We start from the raw sequence: 18,620 nt of genomic DNA, 5'->3' as shown, positions 1-18,620 counted from the left end.
TATATAATTATTTATCTATATACACACTGTATATATGCACGTACACGCACAGGCACGGAGAGCAGATTAAAGCTGCAGGAGCTGAGCTGGCAGGGCTATTAATTTTTCACAAAAAAAAAAAAATTCTTACATTAAAAATAGAAAAATCTCTGATGATAAACTCTGCAGTAGTGAAATTCAAAGCATATCATTTCACTGAGCTCCTTGATGTAGAAATCATTACTGCCACTCTGCTGTATTAAAGAAAAAAAAAAAAAGCCTGTGCTGTTGCAGTCTGGTTTAGTTTCCAATTAATGTTGACAGAACAAGTATTTATCAAGCCAGCTGAAAGCCAAGGTCTGGGAAGCATTGCAGAGGTAATGTATTACTCATGAATACTGTACCTTATTCTGGAGTAGTTCGTGCATGCCTTATTCATAACACCAAAGTCAGGTTTGTAATGAAATTCAGGTGAATACCCTTCCAACTGCGGCTGAAGAGCAGTTTAGGAGCTGACTGCACTGGTGTGGCAGGCAGGAGCTGCACTTCACCCCTTGCTGTGAAGAACAGGCACCTCAGAAGCTTCTGGATTTTCAGTTCATGCTGAGGATTAATGCAGTTACAGATCCATTCAGAGCCTTCCTAAACATTCTCAAAGAGTTTTTCACCAACGAGCAAAAAGCTGGTATTGTTTGCTCTCCTGTGATGTGGAACACAGAGGAGAGGGGAGTGGCTGAAGAGTCCTTGTGCAGCCACTCACAGTCTGGAGCAGAAGATGCAGCTCCTGATCCCCTGCCCGACCATCTCCCCAGAAGGGGAAGGAGCTCTGAACTGTGGAATCATAAAACCTTAGAATGCTTTGTGTTGGAAATTACTTTATAGGCCATCCAATCCAACCCCCTGCCATGGGCAGGGACACTTTCCACTTTCTCAGGTTGCTCCAAACCCAGTCCAACCTGGCCTTGGACATTTGCAGGATGGGGCAGCCACAGCTGCTCTGGAATACCTGTGCCAGGGCCTCATCACCCTCACAGGAATCATGTTTTCCTAATGTGTAATCTGTACCTACTCTCGGTCAGTTTGAAGCTGTTCCCCCTTGATCTGTCACTCCAGAGCCTTGTCCAAAATCTCTCTCCAGCTGTTCCCCCTTGATCTGTCACTCCAGAGCCTTGTCCAAAGTCTCTCTCCAGCTCCCTGGTCAGTGACCTACAGGTTCTTGAGCTTGCACCACCAACTTTTGGGAGCTGAACACCTTGGCCCCTCTCAAAACCCCCACAGCACTGGGAATCTGGTGGGTTAATGGGATGGACTGGGTGTGTTACAGCAGTTCCAGGTTTTCATAATCTGGCAGATTGTGAAATTATGGCAGAATGGGGCCGGGTTCAACCCAGCAATTGCTGTTCCACTTGACTTCTGGCAACACTGAAACTGTGTTTCCTAGTCACTTGCTTCCTTCTGATCTGTATCTCCTTCCTTCCCCTGGACATTCCCAGAGGTTAACAAGTAATGAGCAAATCCATTTGTCTGTCTTTGCTAGGAGACCTGACATTCTCCTCCCATTCCAAAGAGGGGGAGAGCCAAAGGAGGGCAAGGCAACAAGCTGCTAACTCAAGGTGCTATAACCACTTCCAGGGCCTTCTGTTCTAGCTTTTTATGTTTTGTCCCTTCTGTTGGTGCTGTGTGGAGAGTCCTCACAGCACAGATGCATGGGGTCAGAGGCACTCCTTGCACTAGGGCACGGTGATGGGTTTGCAGCACTCAGCTGAGGCATCAGAGCTGAGTTGTGATGGGCAGAGTCACCATCTGGAGAGGCTTTTCCTCCACTCAGGGGAAGTGTGGAGCAATGGGATCCCAGCACGGGCCGTGTGCCAGGCCAAGGTGTGGAGAGCAGCTTGACAGGCAAAAAAAAAAAAAAAAAAAAAAAAAAAAAAAAAAAAGGGGGTTTTCTCAATTTCTTTTTATGACCTAAGAGTGAAAGTACTACAAGTCAGTGAAAACATTTCAGAAAACAGTTATTGGAGTTGATGGTGCCTCTATAAATAGTGCAGCATTTTGAAATGAAGCACAACAGAATTCCCCACCAGTGCAACAGTTTTATTACCTGTAAATGGGCTGTGGTGCTCTCTCACCTGTCCAAACCTGGGGATCAAGTCCTGCCTAGTAAGAAAAATTATTATTTGTTTTTCCAGCAGGCACATTCTTGTCCTCCCAGCACCATGAGGGCTGACAGCATCACTGGGCTCTGCTCACACAAATCCATGTGTTACCAATCCAAAAGGAGGTTCATTGGCAGGGTTCAGGGGACACCTTGCCAAAAACCTGGCCAGGACATTAGAAGTCATTCACTTTTTTTTTTTTTTCTGAGTTTATTTTGAGATGGATAGTATTCATCCCTGAATGGGGATGAGCTGGTAGATCCCCACTGCTGTGAAAGCTTCCATCTTGTGTAATATTTACTAGATGTTTGGCCATCCAAGCTATTTCTTTGTTTTGCCAGACAGGGATGAGCTAATAACATTTCCTGTCCTTAAAAGCCCTTTTAAAGCCACAGTTGATATCATATTTTATTTTGCTTGGCTGGAAGGGGTTAGATTGCTTTTAGTGCAGTCACATTTTTATGTACTTCCAGAAATGAAGTGGCTTAAAAAGACTCCCTTGGGATCAGCCAGGGGCTTAAGGAAGAATATAATTTTGTTGGTAAAACCAAAAAAAACATCACACAGACCACTGAGGTCCCAGGGTGGAGCCTCTCTGGCTCCTGCCCTGCTTGCTGCATGTCCTGCTGTGGCATCCAGTGTGCATGGGGCACCTGCAGGAGCAGGTATTTGCTGATCTCACCCAGAAATTTATATTAAAACTGGACACTTCTGCATTGTGTGTGTTTTGTGTGTCTGTGGAGAATCATCTTCTCGCATCTTTGAGAAGATTCAGCCATGTTGAATTTGGCAGCAATACAAATCTGGAAATGTTGAAAGGTTTAAAAATGTCAGTAAAATAATCTTTAGCAACAGAAGTTATTGTCTGGTTTTGGGAGTTTTTTTTTGCCTTCAACAGGACTTGATGTGTAGTTCACTTAATTTGCTGTGGTTGTCAATCTGGTAGGGCATTGCCAGCAGCATCTTTATTGCTGGAGAACATGTTTAGAAGGAGTTTTACAAAGAAATAAAGTTGTTTCTTTCCATGGGACTGTCCACAGGATGCTGAGTGCAGGTGTCACTTAAAGGACATTTTATTCAAAGCGTGTACATTTGAAATAATGGCATTTTCTAGTGGCTTCAGGTTGGTTACATGCTTTGCAAATGTGGTTTACCTCTGTGAAATGACTGTAAAAGCAGCACTTCAGCTTTCATTGCATTGGTGTTTCTAAATTTACCTCTTCTCATAGAAAATATATTGGCTTTTGTTTTTTTCCTGTCTGCCGATGTCTGAGGGGTTTTGAGCTCAGTGATCACCAATAATAAAGGATGCAATTAGTTGTTGGTTTACAAGTGAGAATTCAGCCAGCTCTGTTTCCCAAAGCTGGCTGTGGTTGAAGGATTAGCAGTTTTGTCTTCAGAAGTTGTTTTGTTGGTGTAATGAGAAATAGTAACATACCTTTTCTTCTGATTTTAGGAGTGGCCACACACTACTTGCCTTCTGGTTTTCTCGACAAGAAGGAAAATTAAATAGACAGCAGACTATTGAACTGGGACATCACATTCTCAAAGCACATATTTTTAAGGTAACAGAAAATCAGATGAAGGTTTACACCAGCCTCATCCACAGCACTCAGTCTTGTCGTGGGGTTGGTGTGAGAAGTGTGATTGCTTGAGGCTGCTGAAGCATGTAGAAGTCAGCTTTAGAAAATTGGCTGTGGTACCTAAGAAATGCTTAAAATTAAACCCTCCTTCAGATGGCAAATTCAGCAGATAACCTCCTTACCTAGAATTGCTCTCTACCATAAAATGCTTCTTGCCCTGAAAGATGAATTCTTGTAGCAGCATCTAGAAAAAAGGAAATCTTTAAAAAAGAGTGATTTTGAAGAATCTAATGAACAGGAAAATCTGATCATTGTTGAAATTGGCTGATTAGTCCACCCTGCTCTTCACACTGCCATTTAAGACCTGGGTAATTGAAAGGCAAACTTGGGTGTGAGTATCAATATGACCCATAAACTAAGTATCATTCTCCCAAGTAGGGAGCATGTCAGGTCATCAGTTCAGGTTGTTTTTCCTCAAGTATTACAGCAGCAGACACAAAGATCCTAATTTTGAAGGTATTTATGAAGGCCTGGTGCCATTATAATTCCATTTTATGTACTCACCAGGAAGCCAGGAGAATATTAGACCAGAGCTAAAGTGTTTTGTCCAGCCAGGGAATACTGAGAGCTGGGCATAGAGGCATACCTTGATAAAACAGAGCAGAAAATCTGTTTATCCTTCTCCAATCTTTCCTAGTTTGAATCCACTGGTACCTTAGCAAGGTAATGATGGAACACTTGGAATTTCCAGGTGTAAAAAAGGTAAATGATGCACAGACCCAAAGTGCTGACCTGACACGTGGGTGGGAAGACATTCTCACATTCCCATCTTCTCTTGCTGATGGTTTGTCTTCTCTTTTAAACACAAACATCCTCAAACAGTTTATGGGAAAAGAAAAGTACAAATGTTTTATCTTTTAAATCAATTGCCAGTCTTAACAGGAGCATATAGAAAACCAACTTGAAAAGCCTGGTGTGGAATAAAAGGGCACAAGGAGAAATGTGCAGTGATACAGGAGGACCCAAACTTCAAGCTGGCATAGGTTTTGCAAATTAGCAAAAGAGAAGGCTTTAATTGAATCTTAAATTAGTTTCAAATGTCAGTAATAGAGAAGAGGGTGATGCTTGCAGCAGCCTGGTCTGGTGGAAGGTGTCAGTGCCCGTGGCAGGGGGATGGAATGAGATGGGCTTCAAGGTTCCTTCTAACCCAAACCAGTCTGGAATTCTGGAATTCTGCAAGGTGCCAATGGCCAAACAGCAGAGGAGGTGATGAGGTAAAAATTAAAGATGCTGACAGCTTGCATACAAGACAGGACAGGAAAAACCAACTGTTTGAGCACTGGGGCTGTGGGGGCTGGCACAATTGCTCAAACTGTCAGGCTGGTCTCGTGTTGGATGGTCCCAGTGAAGTGGGAACCACTGAGGGTATTTTGATTAGATGTTGTATGAAGCTGGGATTTGTTTTTGCTGAAGGATTCACTCTGCCCCACAGTTCTGAAGAAGGAATTAGAAAAGGAAGATATGAGCTAAAAAAAGAGAAATAGGGCAGGCTTTTACCTGAACAGTTACTGAATTCTAATGGTGTTGAATGTACTTTTTTTCTTTTTGGTAAGGGGTACGTGTCACCTTTTATGTCTTGCACTAATATTTAAGTATATATATATTCTAATGCAACAGTTAAGATTTCTATAGCATCTGTGATTATCTTCAGAGGGCTATTCTCAAAATATCTACCCTTTTCCTTGGTCCTGATGGTGATTCAGGCAGCTTATTTTTGAGCTAGATAGTAGTGTAACTATTTTTAAATTATTTTAACTGTTTATTATAAAAATGCTTTCCCTATCCAATTTCACCATCCTGAGTAAATGAAATTTAATATTGACCTCTAATGTCCTGTGTTGTGTCCTTTCAAAAGCAGCATTTAACAGTGGCTCAAATTCCTGAGCTCTTTTTCCCTCAACACAAGCAGGTATTTTTTGTGGTTTATCTCCCTGAATTTTAAGGAAACAAGTACATGGAGCTGTTATTTATAAGAGCTTGTCTAAGCTATTGCTTCTTTTGGTGATAAAACCGTTTCAAATGACAAATCTGTTGATGGCTGGGGTGATGCTGCAGATTATCTTTCACACAGAGGAATTAGAGCTTGCAGCCGAGTCCAGCAATGGGCTGGGACATGATTCCCACACATCTTCCCTCAGAGGAGACAAATCCCACCTTGTGCTGAGGTTTTGTGGCAGCAGCATCATCCCCATCCCAGGCACGCACAGAACTGGGGCCCTGCAGGGGTGGAAGTGAGCACCCGGCGTGCGAGAAGGCAGAAATCAGGGTTTGCATATCAAAACAGAATGAAAAGTGCAGTGCAGGATGCCTGTGCAGTTTCCATGGAATCAGCAGGCTTTCCTGGGAAGTCAGCAGCAGAACAGCAGCATTCAGGGCATGGCTCCTGCTGGAGTCTCCATCCCACCCCTCTGCTCTTCCATCCAGCTGTTCGCTCCCATCTGTGGCTACAGAGAAATTATGGCTCCTTCCACAGGAGGAGAAACCTGCTTAACCATGTTCTGCCAGTTATGGGTGCTGGAAAATATGTCAGACCTTCAATATATTATGTAGAACCTGATCATGGACACCAGGTAGAAAAGTTGGAGACAATCTGGTACAACATACCAGGGCATACTGCTCCAGGCTGTGGTTGAAAGCTCCTGAATTTATCTTGCTGTGAGCAGATACTGTGTACTTTATTTAAAAAGAAAAAAAGCAGCAATCTGTTTTCCTAACATGGCTTTTTGTGAGGGTGTTGAATGGATCTGGTTGTTCACAGTTAAATCCTGCCTTTCCTCGACCTTGGAAATGGCTACATTACATTTACAAGTAATTTTCTGCAAGCTTATTAATTGACTGTGAAGGTCAGATATGGCAAATTGTCACATTATCTTGGGTGTAGTCATTATTGTCCTGAAACTCCTTTGAAGTCCAGAGACCCAGGAGGATCTGCCCAGTGTAACTGAGCAGATTTCTAAGTGTGGATCTAAGTTCCTTTCTCTTTTTCAGGGTCTGAGTAAAAAAGTTGGGGTATCTTCCTCCATCCTGCAAGGGCTTTGGATCTCCTACAGTACTGAAGGTCTTTCAATGGCGTTGGCATCTCTGAGAAATCTCTACACCCCAAACATAAAGGTACTGGAGGAGGAGGAGGTGGAGAGCTGGGGGGCTCAAAATTCACACAAGAAGCTCCAGCAATGGGCAGTGACCATGCAGAGCATTCACTGGAGCTATGTGCAGTGTCCTGGCCAGGCTGAGCAGCTTGCTGAGTGTTTGTCCTGAGCTGAGGAGTGGCCTTCAGTCAGTTGAGATTTTTTTACCATGTGATGTAGTCTGTCAACTTTGTTGAAGGATCTCCTTTTCATTGCAATGAGCAAACAGTGAGTTTGTGCCTGTGCAAAATGGGATTTTCCCTTCCCAAAGATGTGGAATGCAATAACTGATGTTGGAACTTGACATGTAAGGGGCTCTGGCTTAGGTGGGCATGAGCTCTGAGGTGGCACCAAATCCAACAGCACGTGTTCCTGTACTGGTTCAGGCACTTCTTTTGCAGTGTAAGATGAATGTGTTGACTTAGGTGAGCCCATCTCTACAGCAGAAAGGATTTCAGACAGAGATACAGGTTTGGAATTGTTTTCTCATGTGGGAGGTGTTTATCCCAGGTCCTTCCCACCCAGGTGAGGTGAGCTCAGTGTCTGTCCCTGTGTCCCTTCCTTGTCACTCTCAGCCATCAGGTGCCAGCTTTTCCACTTGATGAGGGCAAAGGGAGCCAGTCCAACCCTGGAGAGAATCCCATGGGAAGGGTGCTGAGTACAGCTCTCTCCAGCTGTGTGTTTTGATTCCCCATCCCCTCCATGTCCCCAGATGCTCCAGCAGGGCTGGAGTGACTGTTCCAAAGCAAAGGGTGGTGGCACCTTCAGACCACTTCCTAGCCACCTGGGAAATGATTAAACTGCTCCATCTGCATCAAATGGGACCATCTGTTGGGCAGATATTTTTGCTCAGCAGTTTGCTGTTTGTTTGGAGATGTGTAGAGGGTTTCTGCTGTGGTGTCACCCTGGCAATAAGCTCCTGTCTCTCTGTGAAGCTCAGCCTGAGGCTCTCCTTCCTTGCGCAGGTCAGTCGGCTGCTGATTTTGGGAGGTGCAAACGTGAATTATCGGACAGAAGTTCTGAACAACGCCCCCATCTTGTGTGTCCAATCTCACCTGGGCTACGCAGAGATGGTGGCCTTGCTCTTGGAGTTTGGGGCCAACGTTGATGCTGCTTCTGAGAGCGGCCTGACCCCGCTGGGCTACGCGGCTGCCGCCGGCTTCCTGAGCATCGTGGTGCTGCTGTGCAAGAAACGGGCCAAGGTAAAGGAGCCAAAAGCTGCTCTGAGCTGCTCCATGTGTGCTCAGGGCTGGGTGGGTGTCATGGTTTGACCCTGGCACAACGCCATGGGTCAGACCACCACAGTAGGAGCTGCAGGCAGGACATGGAATGCTTGCTAGGGAGCATCCTCCAGCAGATGAAGGCAGGAGGCTGCTTTTGGTGTTGCTTTCTTTTCTCTGCTAAAATGTAGTGGGTTTAAAAGTCCCACATTGACACCAGCTCCTGAGAGCCAGTAATTGGTGTCTGGAATTCAGGTCTGAGGTAGGAGCTGCCTTGTGACGCTGCACTGGTGACCTGCATAAGGATGTTCTGGAGAAATCCTTGAACTTCGCAAGGTTAAAATGGCAACGCTGCTTTTCCAGCACAAAACATTCTTTAAATATCTCCCTGAGACACATTCTCCTAAAATTTTCATCAGACTTGTCCTAGAAAAATCCCTTTTGTTTAGCTTTGTGATGAGTGGAGGTTTAATTGTATATTATGAGTCAAGTCAAAATACTTTGTTGAAGAAGAAAATTATGCTGATTTTTGAAGTGGAGCCTCCTGGAAACAATTTGTGGTTTCTGTATATCTTTAATTTTAGTTCAAAAGGCAAAATATGGGTTTATGTCGTTTTGGTATGGATGTCAGGATGACTGAGGGACTGTTTAGATCTTGCTGGGTTATGTTGTCTGTAATAATGTGAGGACGGTATGAAGGAAAAAAAAAAATTTTGCTTTTGTTGGATATTTTGAGAGAGTTTAGTGATGTGAGTCCTGCCACTCATAGTTTTCCTTGAATATCCCTAACAGTACTGAGAAATACCCCAAAACACAGTTTGGTGTAGTTTGAAGACTGAGATATTTGCAGAAAATTCCAATACTGATCACTGAAGGAGTTGAAAAAAGAGAAATATTGATATATTATTAATGTGAATGTGTTATAATACATTAAATATTTCTCATATGTATTACATAACTGTAATTTAGGTCAGGCCTTGGCACAGGTTCCCAGAGAAGCTGTGGCTGCCCCTGGATCCTTAGAAGTGTCCAGGGCCAGGTTGTATTTCAATACACAAGAAAATTTGAATACTGGACTTCAGGACACAACAGAAAAAATATTTTTGTAGTCTTTGAGTTTTTGAAGAAAACTGGAGAAACCTAAAAAAAAAGTAATTATATTTTCCCTAAAGCAAACATTTGTGGCCAAGATAATGCCAGAGCCTGGGACATTGCTTTGGAAGTGTTTGTTTTCTGGTCATGGAAGTGATAGTTTACCAGAAAAATGCACATTTTGCACACGTGGCATTATTTTGAAACAGGGACTGGAAACTCTGAAGAAGCAAAGATGTATTGCTCATGATTTTTTGTTTAACTGTATCTTTTAATCTCTTTTCTAGGTGGATCATTTGGACAAAAACGGGCAGTGTGCCCTGGTCCATGCTGCCCTCAGGGGACATCTGGAGGTGGTGAAGTTCTTGATCCAGTGCGACTGGAGCATGGCTGGACAGCAGCAGGGAGTGTTCAAGAAGAGCCACGCAATCCAGCAGGCCCTGATTGCTGCTGCCAGCATGGGCTACACCGAGGTAGGACTGCTCTGCCTCTGCAGGGAGGGGAACCAAGGCTTGGCCTTCTGCTGCCCACCCACCAGAGAACGTCCAGAGGTGGAGTCCAGAGCACCTCTGTCCTGCTCTCTGTCCCATCCCAGTGCTCACAGATCCCTGTGGTCAAGGCAGGCATCCAGGAGAGGAAGGATAAAAGCCTTTAAGTTGTCAGAATAAACTTTTTTGGAATAAACTTTAAACAGGGATAAGATGGATGGACACACGTTGCCTACACCGCTCCTCCAGCATGATGGGGAGTGTGAGGACATGTAACTTTGGACTGTGTGTTGAGGGAGAGAAGAGACAGAGAGCTTCCTCTGCCATCCTGACAAAGATTTGTGATGGGGAAAATTATATATGGAATAATTGAGGTTGGAAGAGACCATTAAGGTCTTTGAGTCCAAGTGTTAACCCAGTGCCAAGCCCACCACTGCCATTAGTACTCCAAAGAGCCCCAGCGACCCACAGTTCCTTCTCCTTTCCTTAAGAGTGAGTTTCTTTCCTACCAAATACCTCCTCTCAGCCTCATCTCCTCTAGGAGATGCACCCACTGCACACACCAGGTCATCTCCAACAGAACAGACACAGTCACAGGGAACTGACCGTACCAAGTCTCATGTGCCATCATATCAAGACACTTGGCAAAGTGTTTTTTGTATTTGTACAGGGCAGCAAGTTCAGTGATTAATCTCAGGAGGAATATTTCCTTGATGTCAGGGTGCCAGGCAGAGGCTGTTCCCTTCCCTCTGTGTATCACAAGCAGCTCGTGTGATGGTGTCAGCAGTTCCTGTATAACACATTTGAGTTTCTGATCTGACATCATTTTGTTTTAGATCGTCTCCTACCTGCTCGATCTTCCAGAAAAAGATGAAGAGGAGGTGGAGAGAGCACAGATCAACAGCTTTGACAGCCTCTGGGGAGAGACAGGTGATTTCTGTAGAAGCTGTAGCTTCCCTTCCCTTCCCTTCCCTTCCCTTCCCTTCCCTTCCCTTCCCTTCCCTTCCCTTCCCTTCCCTTCCCTTCCCTTCCCTTCCCTTCCCTTCCCTTCCCTTCCCTTCCCTTCCCTTCCCTTCCCTTCCCTTCCCTTCCCTTCCCTTCCCTTCCCTTCCCTTCCCTTCCCTTCCCTTCCCTTCCCTTCCCTTCCCTTCCCCCAACCACCCAACTGAGCAGCCTTTTGTCTACATGAAACAAATCTGTAAGTTCATATGAAACTCAAGACTCACTTTCACATAACTGTATTATTTATTTTCCCAAAAGTAAACAGAGAGTTAAAATAAATTTGGAGAGAAATGCAGGTTTCCACCTAAAAATAGCAATCTGCTCTGAAAATCTGAATCCTGGCTTGTCTGAGTTTTGATACTTGTTGCTCATGTCTCATCTTCCACAGAGCAGAACCAAATGCCTGGCTCAATGATATCAGCCTGATGTCATCCAAATGGCAGTGCCAAGTGACATCATAAGTTTAGGAATTGCTGACAGCACACTGTAGCCAATTCCAGATGGAGCATTTCCCCCTGGGACAGAACTAACATCAAAACCCAGCAGAAAAGTGTCTGAGTCACTTATGCTATCTCCATCAGAGTTGGAGGTGCAAAAAACATCTCCATCAAACTGTTTGTCTTGCTGCCAGGCTGTGAAACAGATACACATGCTGGATGGGAGCAGTTTAATAATTCCTTCTCCAGATAAAGTTGTTTTTTCTACAAGAAAACACAGCAGCAGGAACAGAAAACACTGTTGCAGATCCCTGGTGTATGAGGCCGTGGTTTGACATTGCTCACTGACAGAGATGGGCACATCCACACCTGAGCCTGGTCTCAGGCTCTGTTTGGGCTGTTTTGAGAAGCACAGCAGTTGTTGTGTGGTGTTTATGCCAGGACTTGGTTATTGCACGGTGAGTGGTCCTTCTGGAGCTACATCCTCATGGAAAAGCTGCACAATTCCTGTTTACCAGCACTGGATCCTGGTTGCTGCTCCTTGGCTGTGCCCTGTGGACACATCTTGGTTGTGCTGGGCCATGGGAGCTCTCCAGCAGACTGTGAAACTTCAAACCAGCCCATTTTCATCTTCCTTAATTCCTCCTGGAGGAGCAAGGTCTGGCTGCTCAGTGGTACAGGAGCTTTTGAACTTCCCTTGAGCTGGAGCTGCAAAGGACAGGCTGGAGCCACGTACCCACTCCAGTTGCTTGGACCTTGAGGAACAGAGCAGCAGAAAGATGTGTCACCACAGGCAGAAGGAATTGCAAAGCAAAGTGGAGAAATAGTGGATCAAATCATCCTGTTTCAGTAAAGTCTTCTCCAAAGAACAAACACCAAACACTGGAGTGATTCACATTTTCATTGTTGCAAACATAAGTAATTTTGATGTAAAATACCTCAAATTAACCTGCAACATTTCAAGTGCAGGCAGGCTTAGCAGTGGAACCCAGCAGCCCTGCATGCCAATCCCTCTGCCTCCTTCTATATTTGTAGCTTACGTTTAAAACCCACATGGATCTGATTATAGATTTTGCAGAACGTTCTGCTTGTGGCAGCAAAATGATTTTTCATTTAACTCTTGGTGTCTCTCAACCCCAAGAGAAGAAATTTCAGCCATAATATGGAAGAGAATTGAGAATTAATTAAATCCCCCACCATTAACAGTGTTGCAGTTGGAAACCCATCAACACCTTGTAATCGGCCAACCCACAGAAATGTACTTCAAAGAAAAAACAAGCGACATCAGTCAGAAATAGACTCCCACCTTCTGCTCCAACTCCTACCAGAAGCAGCAGAACGTGGAGCCAGTGGAGCTGTGCTGAAGTGCACAGAAAGTTGTCGAGAGGGAGGAACCAGAAAGTCTAAAATTAATACTGAATCAAGCCACCGGCAGGTCCTGAACTTGAAACTATTTTCAGATTGGATATGTGTTCTCTAACTGAACCACACTTCTGAGCTAACAGAGCACATTTTATCAGGGAAAGAGCTCTCAGGTGCTGCTTCTACCCTCCTGTAATATCATGAGCATATGAAAATGGGAGATATTTTTGGGTTTGCACAAAGACCCTGGCTGGTAGGATCAGCCCTGGCCAGAAACAAAGCCCAGAAACAATGTTCTTGGAAAACAGGTGAACAAATCCATCCTGTTTTGCTTTCCAGTTGTTTCCCTGGTTTTAAAGATCTGCAGACTGAAGTGGGATATGGAAAATAATGGATTACACTGCTCTGTGCTTGTTTGGACAAAGAAAAGCCATCAATGTGACTGATATCAGTAGCTGGCAGGGTCTGTCAGTGCCTCCTGCTTGATCCCTCACTTGCTCCCTTGTACTCACGGTGGCATGAGGCAGTGCCAGGTTGCAGAAGGTCTTGTCAAGTACCTGAAGACCTTTATTTTCTCTGGATATTGTGCCCCTTCTCAGATACATTTGGCCTCACAGCCTATGGCTTTGGCATTGAGGAAAAGAGTAACAATTGATGATCACATTTCTTGGCAGCTAAACCTGAACCTCAGTCACACCTTTAGCCTCAGTCACATTTGAACCTCAGACACCCCTTGAACCTCAGTCACAAGTGCTTGGAGATTATTTTATATTTATTGGGGGTTCTCATCCCATTTCACTGGGTAGAAGCTGGTTGTCCCAAGCAGCCTCGTTCCATGACATTATGTAAACTTTTCATGGAAGAGTTGACCTCTGAGTAACTAAAATTACAAGAGTGGAAGCTTGAAAGTGGAAGGTGGAGTTCCTGTACCAATCCAGCCCATTTTCTTTGTTGGTTTTCCCTGCCATGAGATCGGTTTGGCATTTCAGGCCCCATCACTTCGATATCCATCAGAAAGACAAGTTTCCTGGTAGGAGAACAGTCCCATGAGCGCGTTGCCCTCCCCCTGACTGCTCTCCTGTCTCGTGCAGCTCTGACGGCGGCGGCGGGGCGCGGGAAGCTGGAGGTGTGCAGGCTGCTCCTGGAGCAGGGCGCCGCCGTGGCGCAGCCCAACCGCCGCGGCGTCGTGCCGCTCTTCAGCGCCGTCAGGCAGGGCCACTGGCAGGTCAGTGGGGTCCTCCCCGATGGTGGGTCAGGCCATCCCTTCTGTCTTGCTGGAATAGGCATGGAGAAGACAAGCCTCAGCTGTTTTGGGGAATGGTCAGAGCAAAAAGAAGTGGTACTGGTTCTACTGTCACCCTGTGTTGTAGAATCATGGAATAGCAATCATCTAATTCCATCCCCATCCTGTGGGCAGGAATACCTCCCACCATCCCGGGTTTCTCCAAGCCCCATCCAGCCTGGCCTTGAACAGTTCCAGGGATGGAGCAGCCACAGCTTCTCTGGTTATCTCACCATTTGAGAAGCAAACGGGATGCTCATGCCTTACAAGAACATTTTTCCTGTCCTTATACCTCCCTTCATAATCCTTAATCAACCCTCCAGCAGTCCCAGAGGCCACCATACCTGTAGGGGTGGGAGTTTTTTAGAACGTGGGGTCTGTTCTGCTTTTCCTTGGCTCTGGCATCTTCTCAGCTGTGTCTCCACGTGCAGCCTGAGTCCCTGAGTCGTGGCTTTGTGTGCTGCAGATCGTGGACCTGCTGCTGACGCACGGCGCTGACGTGAACATGGCAGACAAGCAGGGCCGGACGCCGCTGATGATGGCCGCGTCCGAGGGGCACCTGGGCACCGTGGAGTTCCTGCTTGCACAGGGTCAGAGCACCTGCTGGGGACTGTGCATCCCACCACACCAGCTCCTGCTTCATCCTGAGCAAAATTTGGGCTCAGCTCAGGATCAGCTGGAGGGGCTTTCCCACAGCTTCAGGGCGGTTCCTGGGTGCAGTGTGGGCAGCGTGAGAAAAGGCTGGCAGTGCTTTGAGGTGCTGGAGAGGGTCCAAAGAAGAAAACAGAGGTGGGGAAGGGTCTGGAGCACAATAAGGGTGCTGGGAGAAGCTCAGCCAGGAGTAAAGGTGGCTCAGGGGGGACCTTCTGGCTCTGCACAGCTTCCTGGCAGGAGGGGGCAGCCAGATGGAGGTCAGGCTCTGTTCCCAGGGAATAAGGGACTAGAGGAAAAAGCCTCAAGTTGCTCTAGGGGAGGGATAAAAGAGTTGTTCAGCCCTGGCACAGGCTGCTGAGGACAGTTGTGGAACCCCCATCCCTGAAGAAATTTAAAGGATTTAAAGATGAGGGGCTCAGAGACATGGTTAGTGGAGGGCTTGGCAGTGCTGGTGGAACAATTGGATTCAATGATACTGAAGTCTTTTCCAACCTGGATGAGTCTGTGATTCCACACTGTCCTCCCTTGCAGCCTGTGTCCCACCTTGGCATTCCTGATTGCTCTAGATGCTGTTTGTCTCCTCCCCCAGTGACACTCCACACTGTTGAGAGCTCTGGCTGGAGGTTTCTGAGCACACCTGGAGCAAACATTGCCATGCTCTACTGCTCCACAAACAGTTTGTGCCAGCAGGGAGACCTCTTAGGCTGCTCTCAGCTGTGCAGACCAGGGATGTGTCAGCTGGGATTAACAGGAGCGTTTAGGAAATTCACATCATTCCCACATTTGCTGAACATTCTAGAGGCAGGGAATCTCATGCTGGGAGGTTTAGAGTTTGCCTCCAGGAGAAAAGCACTGCAGCAGCAATTCATCCCAGCTGCTGGCAAGAGCATCCCGCAGGTAGCTGCAGCTCCTCGCAGGAGCAGAGTGATACAGATCATCTCTGCACTCTCCAGAGCCAGAGCCATGGCTGTGCCATGGCAACAGGAGTTGTCTTCATGCCATGAAGAGGAGTGTTCACTTAAAGCTGCTGTTCAGCTGTCATATCCGTATCCATATGCCGTGTGCAGCAACACTGACCCGTTGGTATGGCAGCGCCATTTCCTCATCCAAGAAAACGTCAAGTCCTCCTCTCCTTGGCTTGCAGTTGGCAGTAGTGTATCCCACAACGTTGTATTTATATTGGGTGAAGTTCAGGAAGAAATACTGCTGGAAATTGTCTACTTTTGGGTAAAGGGGAGGGGAGTGAAGAAGGGAAAATATGTGCTTTTTTAGGAGAACTGAGCTGAATTGACTTAATTCCCCATGGTGACCTGCTGAAACAGCAAAATGGTCTTCATCTCTGACTCACACAGGCTGGAATGGGGTTGGATTAAGTTAAAAAAAATACAAAGATGATGTCTCAGATGAGGGAAGTCAGATCTACCATGCTACTCAGATGTTTGCCAGGAAAGCCTGCAGAGGTAGGCGTGAAAAAGTTTGCAGCTTGGTGTGAATCAACCCATTTGCCACAGTTTTCTTCCCATCAGTGTATTTGAAGTTGCCACAGAGGGTGGGATCTGTGGTGGTAGAAACGTTAATAAAGGAATTAATAATTATGTACAGAGCTCTCTGAAAACAAGCTGTCATTGCTGAGCAGAGTGTTTGCGGTAAACAGCGCTAAACAATGGAGAGCTCTGAAAATGAACTGCTGCTTGTTCCTCCAGGTGCCTCCATTTCTCTGATGGACAAGGAGGGCTTGACAGCCCTCAGCTGGGCCTGCCTGAAGGGCCACCTGCCCGTGGTGCGTTCCCTGGTGGAGAATGGAGCAGCCACGGACCACGCGGACAAGAACGGCCGCACGCCGCTGGACCTGGCAGCGTTCTATGGCGATGCTGAGGTGGTGAGTGGCCCCTGGCACTCCCAGAGGAAATGGGCACTTGGTGTAGAAGCCATAAAATCACACAGTTCAGCTTGATGTAGCAATGAGCACACGTAGTAGTCCTGGCTCTCCATATGGGAAGGTGCTTCCACAGAAGCTGATCCAAGAATCCCAGAATGGTTTGAGTTGGAAGGGATCTTAAGGACCATCTCGTCCCACTATCACAGGTTGCTCCAAGCCCCGTCCAACCTGGTCTTGAACATTCCAAGGGATGGGGAAGCCACAGCTTCTCTGGGCATCCTGTGCCAGGGCTTCACCACCATTGCAGGGAAGGATTTCTTCCTAATACCCAGTCAAGACCTATTTTTTTTCAATTGAAAGCCATTCCCCCTTGTTCTGTCATTCCAGGCCCTTGTCCAAAGTCCCTCTCCAACCTTTTTAGAGCCCCTTTAGGCACTGGAAGAAGCTCTAAGCTATTCCTGGAGCCTTGCCTTTTCCGGGCTGAACAATCCCAGTTCTCCCAGCCTCATTAACAGAGGTGCTCTAGCCTTTGGTGCATCTCCATGGCCTTCTCTTGGACTTGCTCCAGCAGGTTGATGTCCTTCTTGTACTTGAGACCCCAGAGCTGGATGCAGCCCTCCAGAATGGAGTAGAGGGACAGAATCCCCTCCCTCAACCTGCTTCCCACAATGTACCCTCAGACACTGTGGAGATACTTCTAGCCCAGGCAGTGGAGAAGAGCAAACTTCTGCTGATCCTACACCCCCAGCAGTGTGTGGGGGTCTCATCCAAGGGCAGAACTGACTGTTGGGCTTCTCATTGCAGGTTCAGTTCCTGGTGGACCATGGGGCCATGATCGAGCACGTTGACTACAGTGGCATGCGGCCCCTTGACAGAGCGGTGGGCTGCCGCAACACCTCGGTTGTCGTCACCCTCCTGAAGAAAGGAGCAAAGATAGGTAGGAGCAGGGGGACACTGCCATCAGCTCTGTGCTCAGTCAGGACTCAAACAGAGGGGCTGGCACCCTAAAAAATACAAGTATAACCCAGAGGCAGCCTCAGCCCCAGCCGCTGCTTCGCACTCCGAAAGCAGACGGCGAGCCAGGACTATTTGGTTCTCTTTAGTAAAATGGGGACTTTATTATTTTTCCTGATTACTTAGCAAAAGTTAATCAATAAACAACTGTTTCTTTGGCAAGGTCTTTCCTCTGGTAACGCTTTTTCTATCTTTACTAGTCTGAGTTGCCAAGTGTACTGTGCCCATGCCTTGCTGTGAGCTGCTGCGTTCACTTGCTCTGTGTATGCTTCCAGACCTCAGTGTACCTGCACTGCGCCACACAGCCGCTCACGTTACGTTTTCCTGTGAAAGGGGATTTTGCTGGTGCATTGGCTTCCTCGCTGCCTGCCTCTCACAGCTGCTTTTTTCCTTTCTTTTTTTTTTTTCACCTTCATCCATTTTTTTCCCCCCTCTCTCCTACAACTTCTTGTTTTCTCCTTTCTTTGAAGGTTGTCAGACGTTACCGAGTCGCCCACGAGGTATATCTCATTGCTGTCAGCATCAGCTTCGATCTGATAGCTTTGTTAGCCTTGCTTTCTCCTGTTTGATTTAGTCTGCATGCGTCCCCAACACCTCTAATCTTTTAATTTACCTCACCTTCAAATAATTTTTTTAATGACTGTTGCAGAGAATAACTTGAACTCAAAAACTAACCTCCTTCCCCCGAAACGTACTGAATCTACTTATAGAGTATTGTTGACTTACTCTTCACCCACACTAATGAGCTGTCCTCAAATTTTTGCCACCCCTTCCCTCCCAGTGTTAGTCCTTGAGACACAAGCTGGCTCTGCAGGGTGGTCCCTGTGCAGAGCCAGTGCCCCCAGCCCAAAGATGCCTTCAGCACCAGCAGCACTTACACACAGCCTTTCCTTTGTAATTGTTTCTGCCTTAATGGATTTTCTACTCTAGTCTATCACATCTTGTGAAGCTGGAAATCACAATCCACTTAACCACAAACCACCCATCAACAGTCAAACTGCAGATTCCCTAGTACACTTCCATAGATTTGAGTTTAGAAATGCTTTTATGTAACCGCTCTGATTTTTCCTTTAAATACAGTTTGTTTCCCCCATCTCAGCCTGTCCCATATTCAGCACTGCCCTCTTGTGGAAACTGCTCCATCATTTCCCAGAGCACTGGGATTAGCCTTAATGACTGCAAAGGAAAACCATTGCAAGGGGGATGACGTTAATTTAGGTGTCAGAGGAATTGTCAGCTCAGTCCTTTGGAGCACTCTGCCCTTTGACCATGCCAAGTTGTTCT

General features: G+C 46.4%; 1 protein-coding gene across 10 annotated transcripts in view; it reads left to right on the top strand.

The window, feature by feature from the left end:
- Window positions 1-18,620, top strand: part of TANC2 (tetratricopeptide repeat, ankyrin repeat and coiled-coil containing 2) — a 151,976-nt gene that overhangs the window by 120,739 nt on the left and 12,617 nt on the right. For 9 of the 10 annotated variants that reach the window (XM_064400126.1, XM_064400129.1, XM_064400133.1 and 6 more), the window contains 10 exons: window positions 3,592-3,700; window positions 6,767-6,889; window positions 7,872-8,108; window positions 9,506-9,691; window positions 10,543-10,636; window positions 13,599-13,732; window positions 14,256-14,379; window positions 16,147-16,322; window positions 17,127-17,259; window positions 17,807-17,836. In XM_064400126.1, the coding sequence (XP_064256196.1) occupies window positions 3,592-3,700; window positions 6,767-6,889; window positions 7,872-8,108; window positions 9,506-9,691; window positions 10,543-10,636; window positions 13,599-13,732; window positions 14,256-14,379; window positions 16,147-16,322; window positions 17,127-17,259; window positions 17,807-17,836 (1,346 nt within the window). The remainder of the gene's footprint in view (window positions 1-3,591; window positions 3,701-6,766; window positions 6,890-7,871; window positions 8,109-9,505; window positions 9,692-10,542; window positions 10,637-13,598; window positions 13,733-14,255; window positions 14,380-16,146; window positions 16,323-17,126; window positions 17,260-17,806; window positions 17,837-18,620) is intronic. The other variant, XM_064400128.1, reaches the window with a different exon arrangement.

This window comes from Passer domesticus, chromosome 27 (genome assembly GCF_036417665.1).
Source record: "Passer domesticus isolate bPasDom1 chromosome 27, bPasDom1.hap1, whole genome shotgun sequence".
NCBI classification, from domain to species: Eukaryota; Metazoa; Chordata; class Aves; order Passeriformes; family Passeridae; genus Passer; species Passer domesticus.
The sequence above is the reverse complement of the archived record's forward strand: the minus strand, read 5'-3'. Positions and strand labels throughout refer to the sequence as shown.